Raw genomic sequence first — 20,562 nt, forward strand, 5'->3', positions numbered from 1 at the left:
GATAATCCAGGTCACCCTACTCTGCACACATTCCATCTTGCCAATATCCTTCTTAAATGATGGTGCCCAGAACTGGACCCAGGACTCCAGGTGTGGTCTGACCAAGTCATAAGAGAGTGGTACTGTTTTCTTGATCAGGACACTATACTTCTGTTGATGCAGCCTAAAATAGCATTAGCTTTTTTTGCTGCTGCATCACACTGTTGACTCATAGAATCATAGAACCGTAGAGTTGGAAGGGACCCAGAGGATCATCTAGTCCAATCCCCTGCAATGCAGGAATATGCAGCTGTCCCATACATTAAGCTTGTGGTCTACTAAGACCCCAAGAAGCTTTTCACATATACTACTGGCAAGCCAGGTGTCACCCATTTTATATTTGTGCAACTGCTTCTTCCTGCCTATGTGTAGAACCTGACATAAGTTCCTATTTAAATTCATAATGTTATTTTGGACCCAGTTCTCTAATCTGTTACGGTCATATGGAATCCCGATTCTGTGTTCTGCATCATTATCTACCCCTCCCAGTTTGGTGCCACCTGCAGATTTGATTAGCGTTCTCTCAATACCTTCATCCAAGTCATTTATAAATATGTTGAACAACAATGGGCCCAGGACAGAACCCAGCAGCACCCCACTTGTCGCTTTTTTCCCAGGATGAGAAGGAACCACTAGTGAGCACTCTTTGGGTTTGGTCAGTTAACCAGCTACAAATCCACCTATGTTATTTCGTTCAGTTCACAGTTTGTCAGTTCCAAGTTTTATGGAAGAATATCATGGGGGACTTTTTAAAAGCCTTACAGAAATTAGGATACACTATGCTCACAGCATTCCCCTGATCCACCAAGTTTGTAACTCTGTCAAAAGAAAAAAGAGATGAGATTGGTCTGGCATAACTTGTTGATAAGAAACCCATGCTTGAGCTTAGTAATCACAGCATCTTTTTCTAAATGCTCACAGACCAATTGTTTAATTATCTATACTAGGAGCTTTCCTGGTATCAATCTTAAGCTGATCGGTTGATCATTTCCTGGGTCATCTTGTTTCCTTTTTTGAAGATGTAGACAATATTTGCCCACTTCCAATCTGCAGGGACCTCACTTTTTCTCCATGAATTCTCAAAAATTATAGACAGAGGCTCTGAGATTACATCTGCAGACTCCTTTAGTACCCTTAGGTGCAGCTCATAAGGTTCTGCTGCTCCATCTGTTACTGGCATTGCTACTGGAGCATATTGTCAAACAGCTGACCTTGCTGCTCCAGTAGCTGGTGGTGGTGGTGCTGGAGCATCAACCTGAACTGCTGCAAGAATGTTGCTGTTCCTCCATTTCCACTTAGACACACCTTGCTCACGGGACCTCTTCCAGGAAACATGAACCCCACTATTGACACCAGTGTTGCATGCCACCCCAATCTCTAAGTGGTGCAAGATTTCAGGGGTTCCAAGCACTTACCCAGAATTCATGTTTCCTTTTGGAAATAAGACACAGTGGATTCTGGTGTCTTTATTATATGTGGTTTATTTACACATACATACAACTTGAGCCTACAATGGAAGAGTTTGCAGCATTAACACCCTAAGAAAATACTTCTTCTCCCATAGCCACAGCCTTGGGATTCCAACAGAAATCAGACTTGGCTCTCTCTCTCTCTCTGCCTTTCCAGCCTGCAGCTTTTGCATCCAGCTTCTAGCTCACATCACTCAACTCTCAACTGTGGCCTTTCGTCTTTCTAACTGATAGGCAGTTGAAGGTGGGAGGCCCACCCATTTGTTCTCTGGCACAGAGCCACTTCCTTTGTTCCTTTAATGACCCATACTTAGTGGGTCTCACATGCAGCCTACTTCCTCCCCTCTAAAAAAACATAAATGAATCTAAGTAGAAGATGAGAACGTGAAATTTCCTGTGGAGAAAGACACATGCAACTGATTAAAACAAGGATTTGGTTATTTTCTCCTTGCAGATGGGAGCAGAATACAGCTTCTTCTGTAGTACAGGGTTGATTATTCGGCCAGTGAGGTGAGGTTATTCAGAGAGTTCATTTGTACTGTAAATAAATAAATCCTGAGTAGCTGCACCCAGTGTGAAAAGCAAACAGGCTGCATGCAGAGGCCTGCCAGGTGTTTAAAGACACATCTTAAAACATACACATCTGTACAATGTAAAGTATTTATAGCAATTGATTCCTCTGCCTCCCACATCCCCAGTTTTTGTACAATTTAGTTTGCTCTAAATGTCACACATTTCTCTAGATTAGGGTAAATTATTTTAATTAAATTGCCTGAATTGACTGAACGGACCAGGATGATCTTGGCTCTTCTCCTGCCGCAGCAGCGTGTGATCAGTTTCAGACATGTCAACAGTGTAGGGTCCTCTCTGACTCATCCCCCTTTGTCTTCCACTCCCTAGTAGACGGGCAGGAGCTGGAAATCAATGTGGCATCGATGCTCTCTATTCCAGGGGGAATATAGCATCACATTAATATTGCAACCCCTGCTGGAGAATTTGGATAAAAATCCAGGCTCCAGAGGGGCTTTGTTCGAGCGGCCAGCTTGCGGATGCTGCCACAGCATGAGAATGAGAGCGGGTGGATGTGTTGCCGGCTGGAGTATTATGCCATGTCAGGAAGGAGGGGAAAGAACAAGCATTCTCACTCAAGCCGACTTTTGGGGTTGATGGCGCCAAGTGAGGTCCTGCTGGGAAAGTCAGCATGAGGCTCAGGAAGACTCTAATCAGCCCTCTAGTAAGGCAGGAGCTGCCTCAGCTGCCCAGATTTCTCAAAGGAAGGACAAAGCTTTCCTACAGCACACCCTGAGAGTGGCCAGAATTAAAACAGCTTGGAAACATAGTTCTGCATCTGTTCTTGTTTTGTTTTTTAAGAAAAAAGAAAAACGAGGAAACAGTGTGAACTAAAACAGGTTTTGGATCGTAGGAACACAGCACTTCCTCCTCACACCCATTTTATGGCAGGGCTCAGGCTTACGCAGAAATAATTCAGGTTTGCCTAGAGACAGGAACATCCATTTAATCTAGCTGCCAGCAATGTTTATACAGAGATAATGTAAAAGAGTGATGTTTTCCATATGGAGCAAGAGACGTGTGCAAGTACCTGAGCATAAGGACATCAGAAGAGCCCTCCTGGATCAGACCAAAGGCCCATCTAATCCAGGATGCTGTTCTTGTGGTAGCCAATCAGGTTACCTGAGAATCCTGTAAGAGGGACCTTAGCACAACTCTCTCCACTTTCAGTTCCCAGGAACTGATATTACCTCCAATACTAAAGACATTACACGGCCCTCACAACTATCAGCCACTGATAGCCTCATTCCCCATGAACCTGTCCAACCCACTCTTAAAGTCATCTAAGTTGCTGTGCATCACTATGCACTGTGACAGTGAGTTCCACAGTTTAAGTATACACTTTGTGAAGAAGTCCTTCCTTTTAGTCTCTCTTTAATCTTCCCAAATTCAGCTTTGTTGAATGACCCTTTATTCTATTGTAATGCAAGAAGGACAAAAGCTTTTTCCTCTCTACTTTCTCCATACCATGCACCATTTTCGGTGCCCTCCCCTCCCCTCCCCACCATTAGTTGCCTTTTCTGAACTGAGCCGCCAGATCCCTCTCCTCCAGCAGCTCAACAGGGTGCAAAAAAGCCCTCTCCGCCAGGAACCCCACTTGACAACATAAGCTTGAAAAGCCATCAGGAATGGCATTTTAAAATGACATATAACCTGCTTGACTTCCTGCCTGACCCTTGCAGCATCTTTTATTGAATCCTGCCATCTTTCATTAAGAGCTTCTGAGAAGTGTAACTCTGACCAACAGGGCCTAGAATTATTTCAGGGAAAGAATGAATGTGCTTTAAAGGTAAAGTTTGTACGCAGTACTGTTTACTGTGCTTCAGTTATGAAAGCAACCCTAGGAGCAAAAGATGTGTGCAGCTATAACCTGAAAAGAAGGATGTGCACACTTCCAGTTGTGATTGCTGCTGTGTAAAGAGTGCATTGAGATCTCCTTCAGACATGTATATGCATATATTCTGGCATGAGAACATCCTTGAAGCACAGTATATATATATTTTTTAAATAATATTTATTAAAAGTTTCAGAATTACAGAAAAAAAAGAAAAAATAGGAAACAACACTACAATACATAAAAAAGAAGAAGAAGAAAAAAACAAAGCATAAAAACCAATACAACAATACAGCAAAATAAATAAAAAAACAAAAAAAGACACAAATCCCATGTTACATATCTTTAACTTCCATTTGCTTGTTTCATTGACCTCCTCACACCTCCCTTTTTGTATTCTAGATTAGTTAGTTATTTCAGCAAATTCTTTCCATCTTTCTCAATTTTTATTGAATAATTTATCTTAACAATTTAACCTATTAATTAACTCAACAAATCCTTTTCATCTTTCCCCATATTCTGTTATTCAAATTGCCTTAATTTATTTAACCTTATCTTACCGTAAAATACCTTAGAGCTTGAAACTTAATACTCAATTATACATAACTCCTTATATCATTTCTACTAAAGCCATATAGTTTTATTCCAACATTTTCCCTAATATTCATTAATTTTAGGCTAATTCCCTAAATAAAAATTTTTCTTTATAAATTTTCTTCCAATCTTCATCCAGCGTCTCTTCTTCCTGGTCTTGGGTCATGTCAGTCCTTACTGTCCATTCCATCTAGTCCATCAACCCGGTAATCTTATATCCGAGGCTCTTAAGTCTCTTCCATGTCCCTTCTGCAGATCTTCTTCTTGTTTATACCTGCACTTTTCCTTGTCTTTTGTTGGTCTCTTTCTTAATTTCTTTCCTTTCTCATTGAGGGGTAGGTCTCTGGGAAGTTCCAGCCCAAGATTATCTCCATCTCCCTTCATCAAACCAGCCCATTCCCCACAGTCCCACTCCCCACAGTCATCAATGTAATCCAAAAAATATTTAAAAGCATATTTCAAAGTCCCTCAGAAGTTAAGAACCTCCTCAGCTCCAGACTCCCCCTGACCCACTCCAACTTCAATCTTCAAAGACAGCGGCTTATGCTCCTGCAGGGCCTCGGATCTCTCCATTTGTATTATTTGAGGTGCAACCGCAACCTCCTCCATTATCTTCTGCACTTGCCCCATCAATACAGGTTCCTGAGTTGGTCCCTGAATGGTTTCTGTATCAATATTCCCTGTTTGTCCACAGTTATTGACCACAACAGTCATCAAATCCGTTTTCTCATTCATCAGATCCATCTTCTCATGCATCTGTTCCAACAAAGCACTTGTCTTGCATAAAGCAAGCACCAAAACTTCCTCCCAGCTCATTTTTATTCGAGGTCAAAAGGACTGGTCCCACGATCTTAATCTCACAGCTGTAGAGTCCTCAAGTAGACTGCAGCAACAATTTAACAAGCTCCCTCTAGAGGAGACAATTTCTATTTGTATCCATCTTTTTAAGGCAAGTCCAACAAAGGAAAATTACTTTCATTTTTAAGATATTTTGTTTCTTTAGAAAGTAAAAGGCAACATTGGAATCAGTTTATTTCTCTTCTTTAGCTATCTGTCAAAGTATTCCATTCACAGTCAGTGAACCTCTCCAACAATTTCTGTCTCTGACCCCCGTTCCCAGGTTTGAGACAGTGGAAGCTTATATTTCTTCACTCCCTCTCCTGCAGGCTTAAACAAAGATTCCCCCCCCCTTTTCTCCTGCTTCCAAGGGGGTTTTAGTGGTTATAAATGAAGGAAATTTAGACTTTTTTTAACGACTTTCTGGACTTTAGCTTACAAGGTTTTTGCTTCAGTCTATGTACAAAAAGCGGAAGGCGGACTTCCTCTTTGAACCTTCCCGCTTCGGTGCCAAATTAGGGTATTTCTTGATCCAATTTTCTGTTTCCAATTGTCCACAGGAAAAAGTCAGCGCTCTCCGGCAATGGCAGTGCGGCTTCACTCCGTGAAAGTAGCAATCAGTTCGCAGCACCGCGCCGCTCACCCCACTTCACTCCGGAACCCCGAAATGGGGTTCCCCGTGAGTAGGGGAGGCGCTCCTGGTGCCCTGCCGAACCCCACGTTCCCAGGCTTCCTCCGCCTGGGATTTCTAGCAGGTCCCCACCTTCGCCGCGGCGGGAAGACCCAGTTTCCACAGAGCCAGTTCCTCCAGTCGGAGGAACTCCGCCATTCGCCGATGGTGCTAACCCGGAAGTCCTCTTGAAGCACAGTATAACATCCATGCCAGATTCTGTGATAGTTCCAAATTCTTTATCTGTGTGTCTATGTAATCACAGAAAAGTACCTCCCTTGCTAATAGCAAAGTCTTAAGAGTATAAGTTTAAAACTAGAAGTCATGGACATTCAGTGAAGCTGAAGGTTTGGAGATTCAGGATAGATAAAATGAAGAACTTCTTCACACAACAAATAGTTAAACTATAGAACTCGCTCTCACAAGAGGCAGTTTCCCACAGGCATTTGAGTGGTCACTGTGAGACTGGACGGGGCTAGATGGGCTATTGGCTTGATCCTGTAGGCTTTTTTATGCTCTTAAGTTGACCTGTGGTGGATGAATTTGCCTCATTGTTCACAGTTCGGGGCAGTTGTGGAAGGAAGACAAAACCAGCAGTTGTGTGTATGGCTCTGAGGGCAGGAATACATGTCTGGGACTGTATGTGGGATCCTCATTCCCTGGTGAGTGGTTATAGTGGTAGCGGGAGTATGTGATTTGAATGGGAGAAGACACACATACGGACAGGTGGCTCAGCAAAGAATCTCGTGACACCTAAAAGAATTATGGTAGCATAAGAGTTAGTGAGCTTTAGTCCACCTCATCATATGCATGAAGTATTATCCTGAATTGCAGTTATGTATTTTTGCATGAATCCAGATTTCCAAGTGGTGAGAGACTCATGGGATTCCAGCACTAACCCAGACACTGGTTTCCTTGGAATCAGTCAATGGAGATGGTGATGTCTTTAGAATACAGTCATACCTCGGGTTGAATGTGCTTCGGGATGAGCGCGTTCAAGTTCAACCAAAATGGTCAAAGGCCTGGAAACGATGCCTTATGAGGAACAGCTAGGGGAGCTGGGCATGTTTAGCCTGGAGAAGAGGAGGTTAAGGGGTGATATGATAGCCATGTTCAAATATATAAAAGGAGGTCACATAGAGGAGGGAGAAAGGTTGTTTTCTGCTGCTCCAGAGAAGCGGACACGGAGCAATGGATCCAAACTACAAGAAAAAAGATTCCACCTAAACATTAGGAAGAACTTCCTGACAGTAAGAGCTGTTCGACAGTGGAATTTGCTGCCAAGGAGTGTGGTGGAGTCTCCTTCTTTGGAGGTCTTTAAGCAGAGGCTTGACAACCATATGTCAGGAGTGCTCTGATGGTGTTTCCTGCTTGGCAGGGGGTTGGACTCGATGGCCCTTGTGGTCTGTTCCAACTCTATGATTCTATTCTATGATTCTAAGTTGCACTCCGCGGCAACCCGGAAGTAATGGAGCGCGTTACTTCTGGGTTTCGCCACTTGCGCATGCGCAGACGCTCAAAATGGCGTCATGCGCAGAAGCGGCAAAAAGCGACACGCGCAGACATGCCATCACTGGTTACGTTTGTTTCTAGATGTGAACTGGGCTCCAGAATGGATCCCGTTCACATCTAGAGGTACCACTATATATGGTTTTATTTACCCATACATGCCACCTGCACATAGGATGGAAGGGCTCACAGCATTAACAGCCCAACAGATCTTGCTTCCCCATTCTGGTCCCAGGGAGATTCTCAAGCTCATAATTTGGATCCAGCACAAAGCAGATATGTCTCTCTGTGTCCAGCTTGTTAGAATCAGCCAGATCTTACCCTCAAAACCTCTTGTTCTTCCACTTTGCAAAGTGATGCTGCTTCCAACTATGTATGGGAGGTTAGCCTCATTTGTCTCTGTGACAATGTGGCAGCCTCTTCCTAATGTAAATGCCAATACATAACCGGCTGAAAGGTTTGGCTGGTTTCTGCTCATACAATGGTAGCTTGGGTTTTGAACATCTTGGAAGTCAAACGTTTCAGTTTCCAACACCAAAAACCTGAAAGTAAATGCTTCTGTTTTCAAATGTGCCTTGGAAGTCGAACGGCTTCTGCTGAGCTTTATTTCAATTTTCTCCATTGAATTTGCAGCCAGCCCTTTGCACCTCGGTTTTTGAATGTTTCAGAAGTCGAACGGTCTTCGGAATGGATTATGTTCAAAAACTGAGGTACCACTGTAGAGTCTGCCATCACCTACACAGCATCACAGGTTTTGAAGGAACCAATGGGTATCACCCATACTGACCCCCCCCAAACTATAACAATATATATATATATGTGGGGGTGGAATTAGAAGGAAATGAAGTCAGAAGGAAGTGAAAAGCAAAAAAGCCACATATGGTGATCACTACACAAGAAAACAGTCATCAACAGCATACATATTCTGACACATATATTCTGGCATTTGTAAACCAATTTGAGAGCAACCATTTCACCCTCTTTCCCAATTAACATATGTAGCATGATAAAAAAAAAAATCAATTCACAAATGATAGGTGTAGGTAAGGGCAGTGCTTCTTTAAAAAGAAAAAAAAAAGGTGCCAGAACTCACAATGAAGTTGTTACAGTAAGTGCCACTCTTTAAACATGGGGCGGGGGAGATGTTGGTACTGTGTACCCTTGAGTACCCCCGGAAAAAGCACTGTAAAGGGTTTAATCCATGTCCTTATTTGCAACCCTCCAATTCAGAAAGAAGTGAGAACCATCACTGGTTCACCTATCACAGTAAATCCCCCCTCAGTTCAAGCATTATTTTTGCAAGAATGGGATTATAAAAGGCAGGTTTTACTGGAGTGTTTTTTGTGGTGCAGCACCTCAAACTTGATAAACTGGATGGGGTGCAATTTCACCGTTCTACCTAAGCTTCCTTTCCTGACGTACTTACTTGGAAATAAGTACTCTTGAAACAAATCAAATGTGCTTGTGTAAACAGCTGCTGTTGTCTTTGCTTTCACCTCTATGTGGAACAATATCATCTAGATAAATATGAGTGTGATTTGGCTGGGTGGTGAATCTTTCCATCACCAGCAAGTTTTTGAGAGTAGTATTGGCAACCATTTGGTCATTTGGTTGGTTTTTTTTATTTTGAGTTTATGTGATATTTGTATGCTGTTTTGCCAACAGCAACGTTGAGTGCAAAATAATAAAGCATTAAAATGAGCAAATAACATTTTCATTAGTATAATCAGCAATCACAATAGCATATAAGTAAAAATAAACAATTCAGTAAGCAATTAATGGTTGTATTGACACCAATACCAACTCACAAAATTCAAAAGAATTAATCAGAAGATGTTGCTGAGCAGCAGCCCCCTCCCAGTTGGTTGATAGATAGATAGATAAACTTTATTCGCATTAGCCAACGGCCATAGCAACATAAAACAAGCAATATATACAAATAAAATATATACAAATAAAAAAAGACAGCAATGGGTAAAAAGGGCAATCAAGTCACCAAGATTATTGTTCAGATAGTGGCCCTTAATCTCATTGCACCCTCGCCCCTCCCAGTTGGCAGCATCCTCAAGAACATAAAAGAGCCTGCTAGATCCGGCCATTGGCCCATCTAGTCTAGCATCCTGTTCCTACAGTGGCCAACCAGATGCCTGTAGGAAACCAGCGAGCAGAACATGAGTACAAGAGAACTCTCCCCTCCTGTAGTTTTCAGCAACTGGCATTCAGAAGCATTACTGACTCCAACTGTGGAGGCAGTACATAGCCATCGTGACTGGTAGCCATTGATAGCCTTGTCCTCCATGAATTTGTCTAATCCTCTTTTAAATCCATCCAAGTTTATGACCATCACTGACTCCTGTGTGCACAAGTTCCATAGTTTAACTATGCACCAGGGAGGAACTTCTTCACTCTCAGTCCCAGGCAGAAAGTCTAACCACAGGCCTGGTGGAGCCCTAGAATGGAGCACATACAATCCCTTGCAAACAGAAGCACTACATTAGGCTGTTCCATAGTTTAAGCCATAGTGGCAGCAGAGCTGCTCTCACAGCTCTGTCCGATTCATTTGAACCTTATTGATTAAAATTGGGAGCGTGGGGATCAAGATTAAGGGCTTAGGGGTGAGATCTTTTGACCTTGGTGAATGTGGTCTGGTGTTAAAGTGGAACTGATGTTAAAAATGAATAGTAGATCATGTTCATCTACTATCACATACCCTTTCATCCTTCCGCGGATATTTATTAGCTCATCATTCACACAGGCAGGAACTGACTTCTTTCAAAACATAATTTCTATTTAGTGGTGAGAAATAGGACTGGACTGTAGTCGCTGCATTTGGAAATAGCCAAAGATTAATTCCTATTTTGTTCATTTGAGGAAACATGGCATCACGATAAGGTCAACTTTATTACCATTCAGCTAGCAAATGTCAACACTACTTCATGTAAGTTTATCTCAGGGGGGAGGCAGTTTTTTGAGAAGTCATGGGGGCTTTGGGGATAATCATAAATGGAGGGTTCAAGCTAGGTAATCCTCAGTGAATTACAACCCATGGATTTAACAGTATTTTAATTTCCAGAAGGGTAACAGTGTTTGTCCCTTTCAGCAAAAATTAACTAGAATCTTGTGGTGCCTTATAGATTAACAAGTGCATTAGGACATAAATGCATTAGGACATCATGGGCATAAGCTTTCAGCCACATTCAGCCTGAGCCTATTATATGTATATATGTGTGTATATATTATTTATTAGCTAACCTTCACCCCAAAGTCCCAGGGCGGGTTACAACATTAAAACACAATATTAAAATCAGTTTAAAACAACTTACAATCACAAAATAAGGTGGTGCCTAAAAAGATGCCTCTTGAGTGTCAAATGCCCAGAATAAAGGGTAAATATAGAAGAATATATTCAGAAGCAATTAAGCAAAGGAGATCAGTTCAAACACTGTGAGGCATGCAAAGATTTCTTGATTGTTCTTGTTTAGTCGTGTCCGACTCTTTGTGACCCCATGGACCAGAGCACGCCAGGCACTCCTGTCTTCCACTGCCTCTCGCAGTTTGGTCAGACTCATGTTTGTAGCTTTGAGAACACTGTCCAACCATCTCGTCCTCTGTCGTCCCCTTCTCCTTGTGCCCTCAATCTTTCCCAACATAAGGGTCTTTTCTGGGGAGTCTTCTCTTCTCATGAGGTGGCCAAAGTACTGGAGCCTCAGCTTCAAAATCTGTCCTTCTAGTGAGCACTCAGGGCTAATTTCCTTAAGAATGGATAGGTTTGATCTTCTTGCAGTCCATGGGACTCTCAAGAGTCTCCTCCAGCACCATAATTCAAAAGCATCAATTCTTCGGCGATCAGCCTTCTTTATGGTCCAGCTCTCACTTCCATACATCACTACTGGGAAAACCATGGCTTTAACTATACGGACCTTTGTTGGCAGGATTTCTTGATTAGATACCTACTATTTAAGAGCGGAAAGGCTAGATATATAAAATATAATTTAGCATCCTAAGCAGCACAGGACTTCTCATTCATGGAGAATAATTATAATCCCCATTATGTATGGGATTTCTAAAAGGTGCATGAAATGTTAGGAACTACCTCAGGATGTTTTGCATATTGTGTAAAACACGTCTTTCTCTTCTCTTTCTTTTTTTTTACGTTACGTTATGTTAATGTTAATTATTGTGGTACAGGTTTGCATGAACGCCACTATGCACATTCCCTTGTTATAATTGTTCTCTCTGTTTTATATGCATTATAAAATGAAATACAGTGGTACCTCGGGTTACTATTTCTGGGTTAGCGGAGTCTTTAACCTGAAGCATATGTAACCCAAGGTACCACTGTAATGAAAAGCTTTACAGAGAATAGAATAAAACAAAGTCTATTCCCTGCACTAGAGGTGATATTTATTTATTTATTTATAATTTTCATTCATGACAAATAAACATTTCAAACAGAATCATCTTTGCATATCATATTTTGACTTCCCTCCCCCTCTTTCTGTGGTTCCTTATATTTATTTTCCTGCATATCCCAATATAAATCTATGTTGTATTTTATTTCCATCCATTTCATGTATGTTTTCAGTGCTGCACATTTTTACATTAATCCTGCTAATGTCTTAATTTGTTTATGATGAGTTTGTAAATATTCAATAAATGATTTCCATTCCCCCTTCAAGACTTCGTTATCTTGATTTCTTATTCTTCCAGTAAGTTTCACCATTTCTGAATATTCCGTTAGTTTCTGTAGCCATTCTTCTTTTGATGGGACATCTTCCTCCTTCCATCTTTGGGCAAATACCATTCTTACAGCAGTGGTTGCATACATAAATAAATATTTATATTGTTTAGGTAACTCCAATCCTATAATTCCTAAAAGAAAAGCTTCTGGTTTTTTTAAAACAAAAGTTACCTTAAACATCTTTTTCATTTCATTGTATATCATTTCCGTCTTCCTCTTCTCTTTCAGTGACTGTGACCAGTTCCATAGAAAAAGGTATGTGGCTGTTTATGCATTTTCAGTTGAGGGGTGAAGGAAGCTTCATGCAGCGTTAAGCCATGTTGTTTAACACCATCATGTGTACTTTGGCCTTTAGCGTCCTTTGTCATTTGCACAGGCCAATTTCTCCACTAGGTATATCTTGCTTTCTTGTAGAACAGATAAATATTTCCCTGTCAATCACCTAACTTGAGGGAGAGTTCATGCTTTTTCATTTATTCATCTCCCTGAAGACTAGACTGTCTTGGAAGCCAAGCATTAAAACAAAGAGGATGGGAGGGAATCAGTGCCCCTCTATGTCTTCCTGATTGCTCTTTTTCTCCTTTAGTGGCCTACCTCACCATATTCCATGTGATCTTCCTGTTCTTCATATGGACGTATTGGAAGTCTATATTTACTCTTCCACAGCAACCAGACAAAAAGGTAAAAAAAAGCTGGGATGCTCTGGAGCAGCAAAGGAAACAGTGAATCAGGAGTTAGTTCTGCTGCCTTAAGAATGTCTAGCCAAACTCAGGCAACACCCCTGGCCAGAGCCACCTGCTGCCCCCACAGTAGCCTGAGAGCAAACAGATCAACAGTGGGTGGGGGTGTGACAGTGGGGGGAGAGAGGGAGAGAGATGCAGCATGATACGAATTGTAATCATCCCAATGTGATTTGGTCAAATGACTCTTTGTCAGGGGCTGTCTGTAGTAACTTACGTTACTATCACATAACTAACTACAGTGGTACCTCTGGATGCGAAAGGTATCTGTTCCGGAGCCACATTCGCATCCAGAGCAGAATGTGCATGCGTGAGCGGCGAAACCCGGAAGTAACACGTTCCGTTACCTCCGGGTCGCCGCAGAGCACAACCCGAAAATGCTCAACCTGAAGCAACTTCAACCCGAGGTATGACTGTATATTATAGTAGCATGCCTCCATAAAGTTAGTTATAGTTGTGTTATTATAACAAGTTGGTTGAAACCTGTGTGGACTCCATGGTGACCATGTAAGTGTGCTAGATACAGGGCATACCCTTGGTTTAGTCTTTGTCCTTAGTGGAGAGAGGGGTGGCCATAACCCTGTTGTCACAGTCTGACTACTTCCTGGCAAAGTTTAGACTTCTGACAACAGCCAAACCATTAGTGGTTGGGGACGACTCTGGATGGTCTGTCTCCAAAGACTAATGGAGCCAGATAGGTTCCTGGCTGTTCTGGAGGATTTCCCTGTGGACAGAGCCAGTGACCCTGTCAAGGCCTTGGTCTGTCAATACCATCACTCCAGTGCTGCAAGGCCCGCACTGCATCATGGTTTACTGAGTTGTGGCAGATGGCAGAAAACTTGCTCCAAAGATGACCAAACGCTTACTTGTTCATACAACTCTGCCTGAGAACTGGTGCTGAAAGCAGTGGAGAAGAACTACTTTGCTGCCGGCATCACCTTCTCAGTGAACTGTCCAGCAGTTATTTCAGGTGGCCCCAAGGCTAACTGTACCAGAAGTGCTGAATGACACCACACACACACACCACCCCCGAAGCACTTGGTAGCATGCTGTGAGTGTGTTGCACTGCATTTTGGGGATAAAGTCACTCAACTCTGTAGCGTTTTAGATGTAGCAATTGTGCAAGCCCAGTCAAGGTGTTCAATTCAGCACCTTCTCATATTTTATGCAATCTGTTTTGGGGCTTTGTCTCTTGTTTACCACTTAGAAATGCAAGTGACTAAGTGGTATATAAATGTCTTAAATAAATAAAATCCTCTTCTTCTTCTTCCAGTTCCACATGTCTTATGCTGACAAGGAGCGCTATGAGAACGAAGAGAGACCAGAGGGACAGAGGCAGATCCTTGCTGAAATGGCACGGAAATTGCCCGTGTACACGAGAGCAGGGAATGGAGGTCAGCTGCACAGACAGCCTTTGAAATGTCCACCTCATCACTCTAAGCGGCACACACCAGCAACCCGCCTCATGAAACATGTCCTTGCCCTTTTGACTTTAAGAACCTTAATGTGGAGGGAATCATATTAGTTTAAAAGGATTTCCTTTTAACTTTCTCTGTCAGTCTTTGTAGTAGAGAGGAAATCCCTTAAAGATGTTCTTGATTTGTAAGAAAGTGGCTCAATGCTTTGTGACCATATGCTGCCTCAGTCTCCAGCTGCTGTATACATTCAGAGATCTAACTGGATTTCAGACCTGAATTGTGCTCTTAAAACATCAGTAGTCCAGTGGTAGAGTATGCACTTCACTTCCTTCAGGAAGGTCCCATGGTTTTGTTTATATATATATATATATATTTATATCCCAACTTTTTGCTCCAAGGAGCACAATGTGGCATACACATTTCTCCCCCTCTCTATTTTATCGTCACATGTGAGGTAGGCTGAGACGTCGTTACTAGCCTAAGGTGCACCCGGTGAGCTTCATGACCGAGTGGGGATTCAAACCACCACTGGTCACAAGTAGACAATGGATCCATATTATGATCATTTAAGAAGCAGCTTGATTCCATAGATAGTCACCCCCAGATGTTTTGGACTACAACTCCCATCAACGCCAGCCAGTATGGCCATGCTGACTGGGGCCGATGGGAGTTGTATTCTAAAACTTCTGGAGGGCACCAGGTTGACAAGTGCTCCTGTTAAACTTGAAAAAATTAATTGGATCCAGCACAGTGTGGGACATCACGGCCATATACATGGCTAATTTTAGCCTTCTCACATCAGAATTTTATACTTCTCTGTTCCTAGAAGCTAACAAGAACTGCCAGCTCAGAACTGGTTGCTTTTAATAGTAGGACTTTGATTTGCAGTAAGTGAAAAGAAGTCATTCATGAAGTCTAGTTCAACCAGGGGGTCTAAAGCCAAATGTGGTTTACATTTGTGAAACATGCAAAGCCCCATCACAAACATATTTTGTATCTAATGTTTGCTCTTTACTAAAGTGTTTAAATCTTTCAAGCTACTGTTAATGCCTTGAATGTCTTCATATTCATGCTTCCAATTTCATAGGACTGTTAATAACAAATAGCATTTATTTTATGCATTTCAAAGCATCAATCAAACTTGTAAAATCAGGCAGTATTATCAGAGGAAATGGTCTTGCTTAAAGCTGCCTATTGAGAGTGAGATTTGCTCACTCCCATTATGGCTAATGAAGGCGTTATGGGGTGTGCTTCTTTGCAGCGATTCGATTCTGTGATAGATGCCAGCTCATCAAACCTGACCGCTGCCATCACTGTTCGGTTTGTGCCATGTAAGTTTACCAGAATGATTTACATCACTATAACTCCACTCGTGAAGAAGAAAGCTAGCTCTTGATGCTTCAAGATAGGGCAGTCATGGGCTTGTCTACATTTGGGCATCATTTTACTTTTAATCCACTTTCCTCCCATTCGACCAGAGTAGTCCACACTCACACATATTTGAATTTGTGTATGAGGAAGAACTTCAGTCTTTTCTGTTGATACCAACAAGTGTTCCCTTTTGTGTTTGTCCCCACCTTCTAATTTGTTGAGTCTATTTTGCCAGTTAAGTACTGACAGAGCATGCATATCCCTGCACCCACACCTGTTTGTTTTTGAATGAATGAGTGAATCTTTATTTGCATCAGCCATCGGCCATAGCAATAAAACAACAATACGATATACAAAAAATGAAAATAAAAAGTCATTTACAGTATATAAAATAAATATTGATCTTCCAAGAGAAAGGACACTGTGGCAGTGACTGGGTGGCCCAGAATGGATGATGAAAGAGGGGTGATAACCTCATTCCTCAAGTCTTTATAAAGAGTTTGTTTTTTGTTTAAACTCTGCCCCCCAGGAAGTGCACAAAACCACACACAGTCAGGCAGTTATAAATTCTCAGTATACAGTTTTTAATTTAAAAATATAACATGAAAAAACCAAAGATAGTATTATTTCTGTTCTTTTGGTGTTTCCCTTCATGGTGTCCTGATCTTTTTTTCCTTTTTACAGGTGTGTATTAAAAATGGATCATCATTGCCCATGGTGAGTGGCACCCCTTGAATTCTATCTTTCTCATGTCCTCCACCTCCAGATGTTTTGGGCTACAACTCTCTTCAGCCACAGTCAGCATGGATGCTGGGGCTAATGGTTGTTGTAGTTCTAAACATCTGTGATGCACCAGGTTACAGGTGGCTACTGTAGAAAAGCCTTTGGCAATAGCTGGGATCCTTTGAGGACAGATGTTCTAATGACTAGCAAAGACGAAGTGTTACCTGTGTGTCTTAGTGCTTCAAATGACCAACTGTTATTATCTGAATACATAAATGCCATAGACTCCTGTACCAAGTATAGTGGGATATGACAGCCAGTGGGGAAAAGTATTTAAAATTACTGTTCAGTGGAAATTCATGTCTCCTGTGCACCAGGATAAAAGGTTTCCCAGTGTTATTAATGATGGGAAATTGCTAACCCAGTTTTTTGTTTTGTTTGTTTGTTTGTTTTAATAGGAAAGCAGGATCTTTTGGTTGAACACTCCCCAGTCTGGAGCACATTTTAAACCAAATTTGAATTGAGTGTCTGTGGCACCCTGGGAATGAAAAAATCAAGTTGTGTTGTTTCTTAGGTCTTTCAGCCTTAATAAATAGATGGCTTGTGTTTTCTGTGGAATATGAAAGTTGGAATATGAAAGTAAATGAGGCTGAGATTATGCCCAAGTGCTGAGATGGAACTTACTTCCCCAGAAGGCAATGATGACCACCAACTTGGATGGCTTTAAAAGAGGATGAGACAAATTCATGGAGGAGGCTATGCTCCGGCTCCACAGTTGAAGGCAGCAATGTTTCCAAAATACCAGTTGCTGGAAACCACAGGAGGGCTCTGGTCCTGCTTGTGGGTTTCCTTTGGGGCACCTGGTTGTCCACTATGAGAATGGGATGCAGAACTAGAAGGGCCATCGGCCTCACCCTGCAGACTCTTCTTATGTTCCTTCTTATCGCAGGTCATGACATTGATGGCACTCTGCAGTTATGCTCCATCAAGGAAATAAGAGTGCTTTTAACTGCTTTCACTTTGCTCCCAGCCCCATTATGCTTAACGTGGCTTTCCCCCCCCCCCCCTTTGCTTTCTAGGGTAAACAACTGCATTGGATTTTCTAACTACAAATTCTTCCTGCTATTTTTAGCATATTCTCTTTTGTACTGCTTGTACATAGCTGCAACAGTCTTCAAGTATTTCATCAAGTATTGGACAGTAAGTTTTTGAACCTGACTGCTTTCTATGTATTGGTTTTTTTAAGACACTCTGGGTTCTAATATTAAAGCAGTGACCATAGCTCAGCTGGAAACACATGTTTGTTTCCATGCAAAAGGATCAATGTTCCATCCTTAGCATCTCCAGGTGGTAAAACCACTTTCTGAAAGCCCTGGAGAGAGCCTCTTCCTTTAGAGCAAACGACACTGTGTTCAGTGGTCTGACTCCAATATATGAAGCCCAAATCAAGTGGTCTTCTAATTAGGCACAAGTAAGATCTGCTAGCCGACAAAAGATTTACTGGTCTTTTCACATAAAGGGTGGCTTTTGGATGTAAGTCATATCCTGGACCTGGTAATTTTGTTTTTCCTTCTTAAATTCTTTTTTATGTTCATTGGAGAATAACTAAGAATATTGCAATAACAGGCTGTCTTCCTTATCTTGAGTCAGACCACTGGTGCATCTAGCTCAGCTCTAACTGGCAGCAGCTGATGTGCGCTGTATGTGTGTGTAGCGCTTTGTGGCCATTTTTGGGTTGATTATTTTTGTGGTGATCAGGCTGAGGTTGTTGGGGCTGGTAGGGATTCTGATTGCTTTGAATTTAGTGCCTGGTCAATTTTAGTCTTGTTCTTTGCTGTTTGTTTCATAAGAAGAATAAGAATAGTATTATCATCATCTCTCCATGGCTCTTCCACAGCCGGAACTGCAAGATTGGTAAGAAAGATGTGCAAATCTGCTCACTTTCCTTTGCAGGAGGAGCTGACCAATGGGCGTGCCAAGTTCCATATTCTTTTCCTCCTTTTTGTGGCAATCATGTTTTTCGTTAGCCTTCTCTTCCTCTTTGGCTACCATTGCTGGCTCGTCAGCCAAAACAGGTCTACGTTGGGTAAGCTATTTATTGCACCTGCTCTGCAGAGTTCTTTGGTTAGGAGCAGAGGGTGTTGGCAAACCTTGTTGTTGTTGCTATTTTTAAACAATAGCAAGTCAGAAACTGTTGCTGAACTACTACAGATCATCCAGAAATCTATCAGTAGATCCCAGTCTATCTTCTGTTCACCTCTTCATTAGTGGACCTTTTTGACAGTGAAAACCCAGTCTTTATTTTTTATTTTATTAAGTGTAATCCTGCTCTTCATGATTTTTTTTAACTCAAGGCTACTGGAGTGGCTTGCAGATCACTACAGATGTGACCGAACCTGCCTCCAGGCTTTACTGTCTAAAAATGCATGACACAAAAGGAAAATGACGTGAGGGGGAAGAGGAAATAAGAAAACTTATGTACAAGTTCTTAGGTACAAGTTATTCTGCTGAGAAACTGTGGTGGAATGGTTCAAGGGGTGGATAATCCCAAAGTTGCTTGTCTTTATAATCTGTCACTCAAGGGGACACACCTGGTGCCCTCAGGTGCAGGAAGGATGCGTCTGAGTATGCAGAAACCACTACTGTTTTTCAGTGGCCACTTTTCACTTCCAAAACGATAGGCATTCAGCTATCAAGTTCAGTATAGGAGAGTATGGTAATAAACAAATCACATTTTATTTTTGTCTGCAGAGGCCTTTTCAGCTCCTGTGTTTCCTACTGGCCCTGATAAAAACGGATTTAATCTTGGCATTAAAAAAAATCTTCAACAAGTGTTTGGAGAGAAAAAAAGACTTTGGTTCCTCCCTGTGATATCCAGGTAAGCAGACAGGCTGTCAGCCTAAGAGTAGTAGAGCGCAAGATCTCTACAGTAAACTACAGAACTAGACAGGAGATGTTGTCAGACTTTCCTTTGGTGCAGGGGACAGCAGCAGCCTAGATCAAGTCTGTGTTTTGTGAATAGTTTTGTAGTTAAAAGTAGAAACAGAATCTGCTTTCTCCTTCTCTTCCTCCCCTCTCTCCCTTCCTTCTTCTTCTGGATGGAGCCCGGGTGCCTTTACCAATTTGTTGCCTTTGTCTCCACAGTCAAGGCGATGGACATTTTTTTCCAACAAGAACTCTGAGTGAAGCAAGGAATCCACTGCTAGCAAGTGAAGAGCAATGGGAGGAAGATGGGTTGGATGATGATAACCTCGGTAAGGATGGGAAATGCATCTGGAACTTACTGTTTTGGGGAGAGTCACTGTGTTGCAACTGTAAGGTCTTGTGGCACGTTAAAGACTGACACAAATATTGCAGCAGGAGTCTCTATTTCATAAGGTGCAAAAACTGGACCGTGAAAAGGATGGATGTAGATATCCATGGATAAAGTAGGGTAGGGTGGTATGGTGGCCTCTGATGCAAAGTGGGATTTTGAAAATGAGTAAGATTTGCTTCAAACAGAAACCACTCATCATCATTGTTATTTATCACTATTGCTTTTTCAATTTTTATGCCACTTTTTTAACATCAGTGAGCCCAAAGTGACCCACAGCACAATAGCAGAAGTACATAGTAAAAGTGCATTCATACAGTACAAAAATCAATAGCATTTCATTTCAAAACATAATATGGCAATACAAATAATTCATTTCAATTTCAGATTGAAAATCTGAACATTATACCATTTTTAATTAATTATAAAATAGGCAATACAGTTCATTAAAGCATGTATCAATTGATTAGATATAATAAGCTTTCCAATGCAGTCAGGTATCAACAAATAATATAACTAGTAGCTGGTTCCTCAGACCTGCCAAGTGCAGGAAATAGCAATCAGACATTCTAGAGTCTGCAACAGCAGCAGATGACCACTCATAATACTCTGATGCAGTTCTTAAAGGCTCCATCAGCAACAGAGACATGGGGTTGGAGGGTTGATGTTCAGTCTCTATTCCTGCACTCTAGATGTTCCTGCTGCTTCTGAATGAGGTTTGGTTACTATGCCTA

At 41.8% G+C, this 20,562-nt stretch overlaps 1 protein-coding gene across 1 annotated transcript in view; it reads left to right on the forward strand.

Annotated features, from left to right (window-relative positions):
• Window positions 1-20,562, forward strand: part of ZDHHC15 (zDHHC palmitoyltransferase 15) — a 39,367-nt gene that overhangs the window by 7,448 nt on the left and 11,357 nt on the right. The window contains exons 2-10 of the mRNA XM_080989940.1: window positions 12,492-12,518; window positions 12,850-12,944; window positions 14,277-14,397; window positions 15,683-15,752; window positions 16,477-16,509; window positions 17,595-17,715; window positions 18,469-18,601; window positions 19,267-19,393; window positions 19,660-19,769. Coding sequence (XP_080846066.1) covers window positions 12,492-12,518; window positions 12,850-12,944; window positions 14,277-14,397; window positions 15,683-15,752; window positions 16,477-16,509; window positions 17,595-17,715; window positions 18,469-18,601; window positions 19,267-19,393; window positions 19,660-19,769 — 837 coding nt within the window. The remainder of the gene's footprint in view (window positions 1-12,491; window positions 12,519-12,849; window positions 12,945-14,276; window positions 14,398-15,682; window positions 15,753-16,476; window positions 16,510-17,594; window positions 17,716-18,468; window positions 18,602-19,266; window positions 19,394-19,659; window positions 19,770-20,562) is intronic.

Source organism: Podarcis pityusensis (genome assembly GCF_964106645.2).
Source record: "Podarcis pityusensis genome assembly, chromosome: Z".
Lineage (NCBI taxonomy): Eukaryota > Metazoa > Chordata > Lepidosauria > Squamata > Lacertidae > Podarcis > Podarcis pityusensis.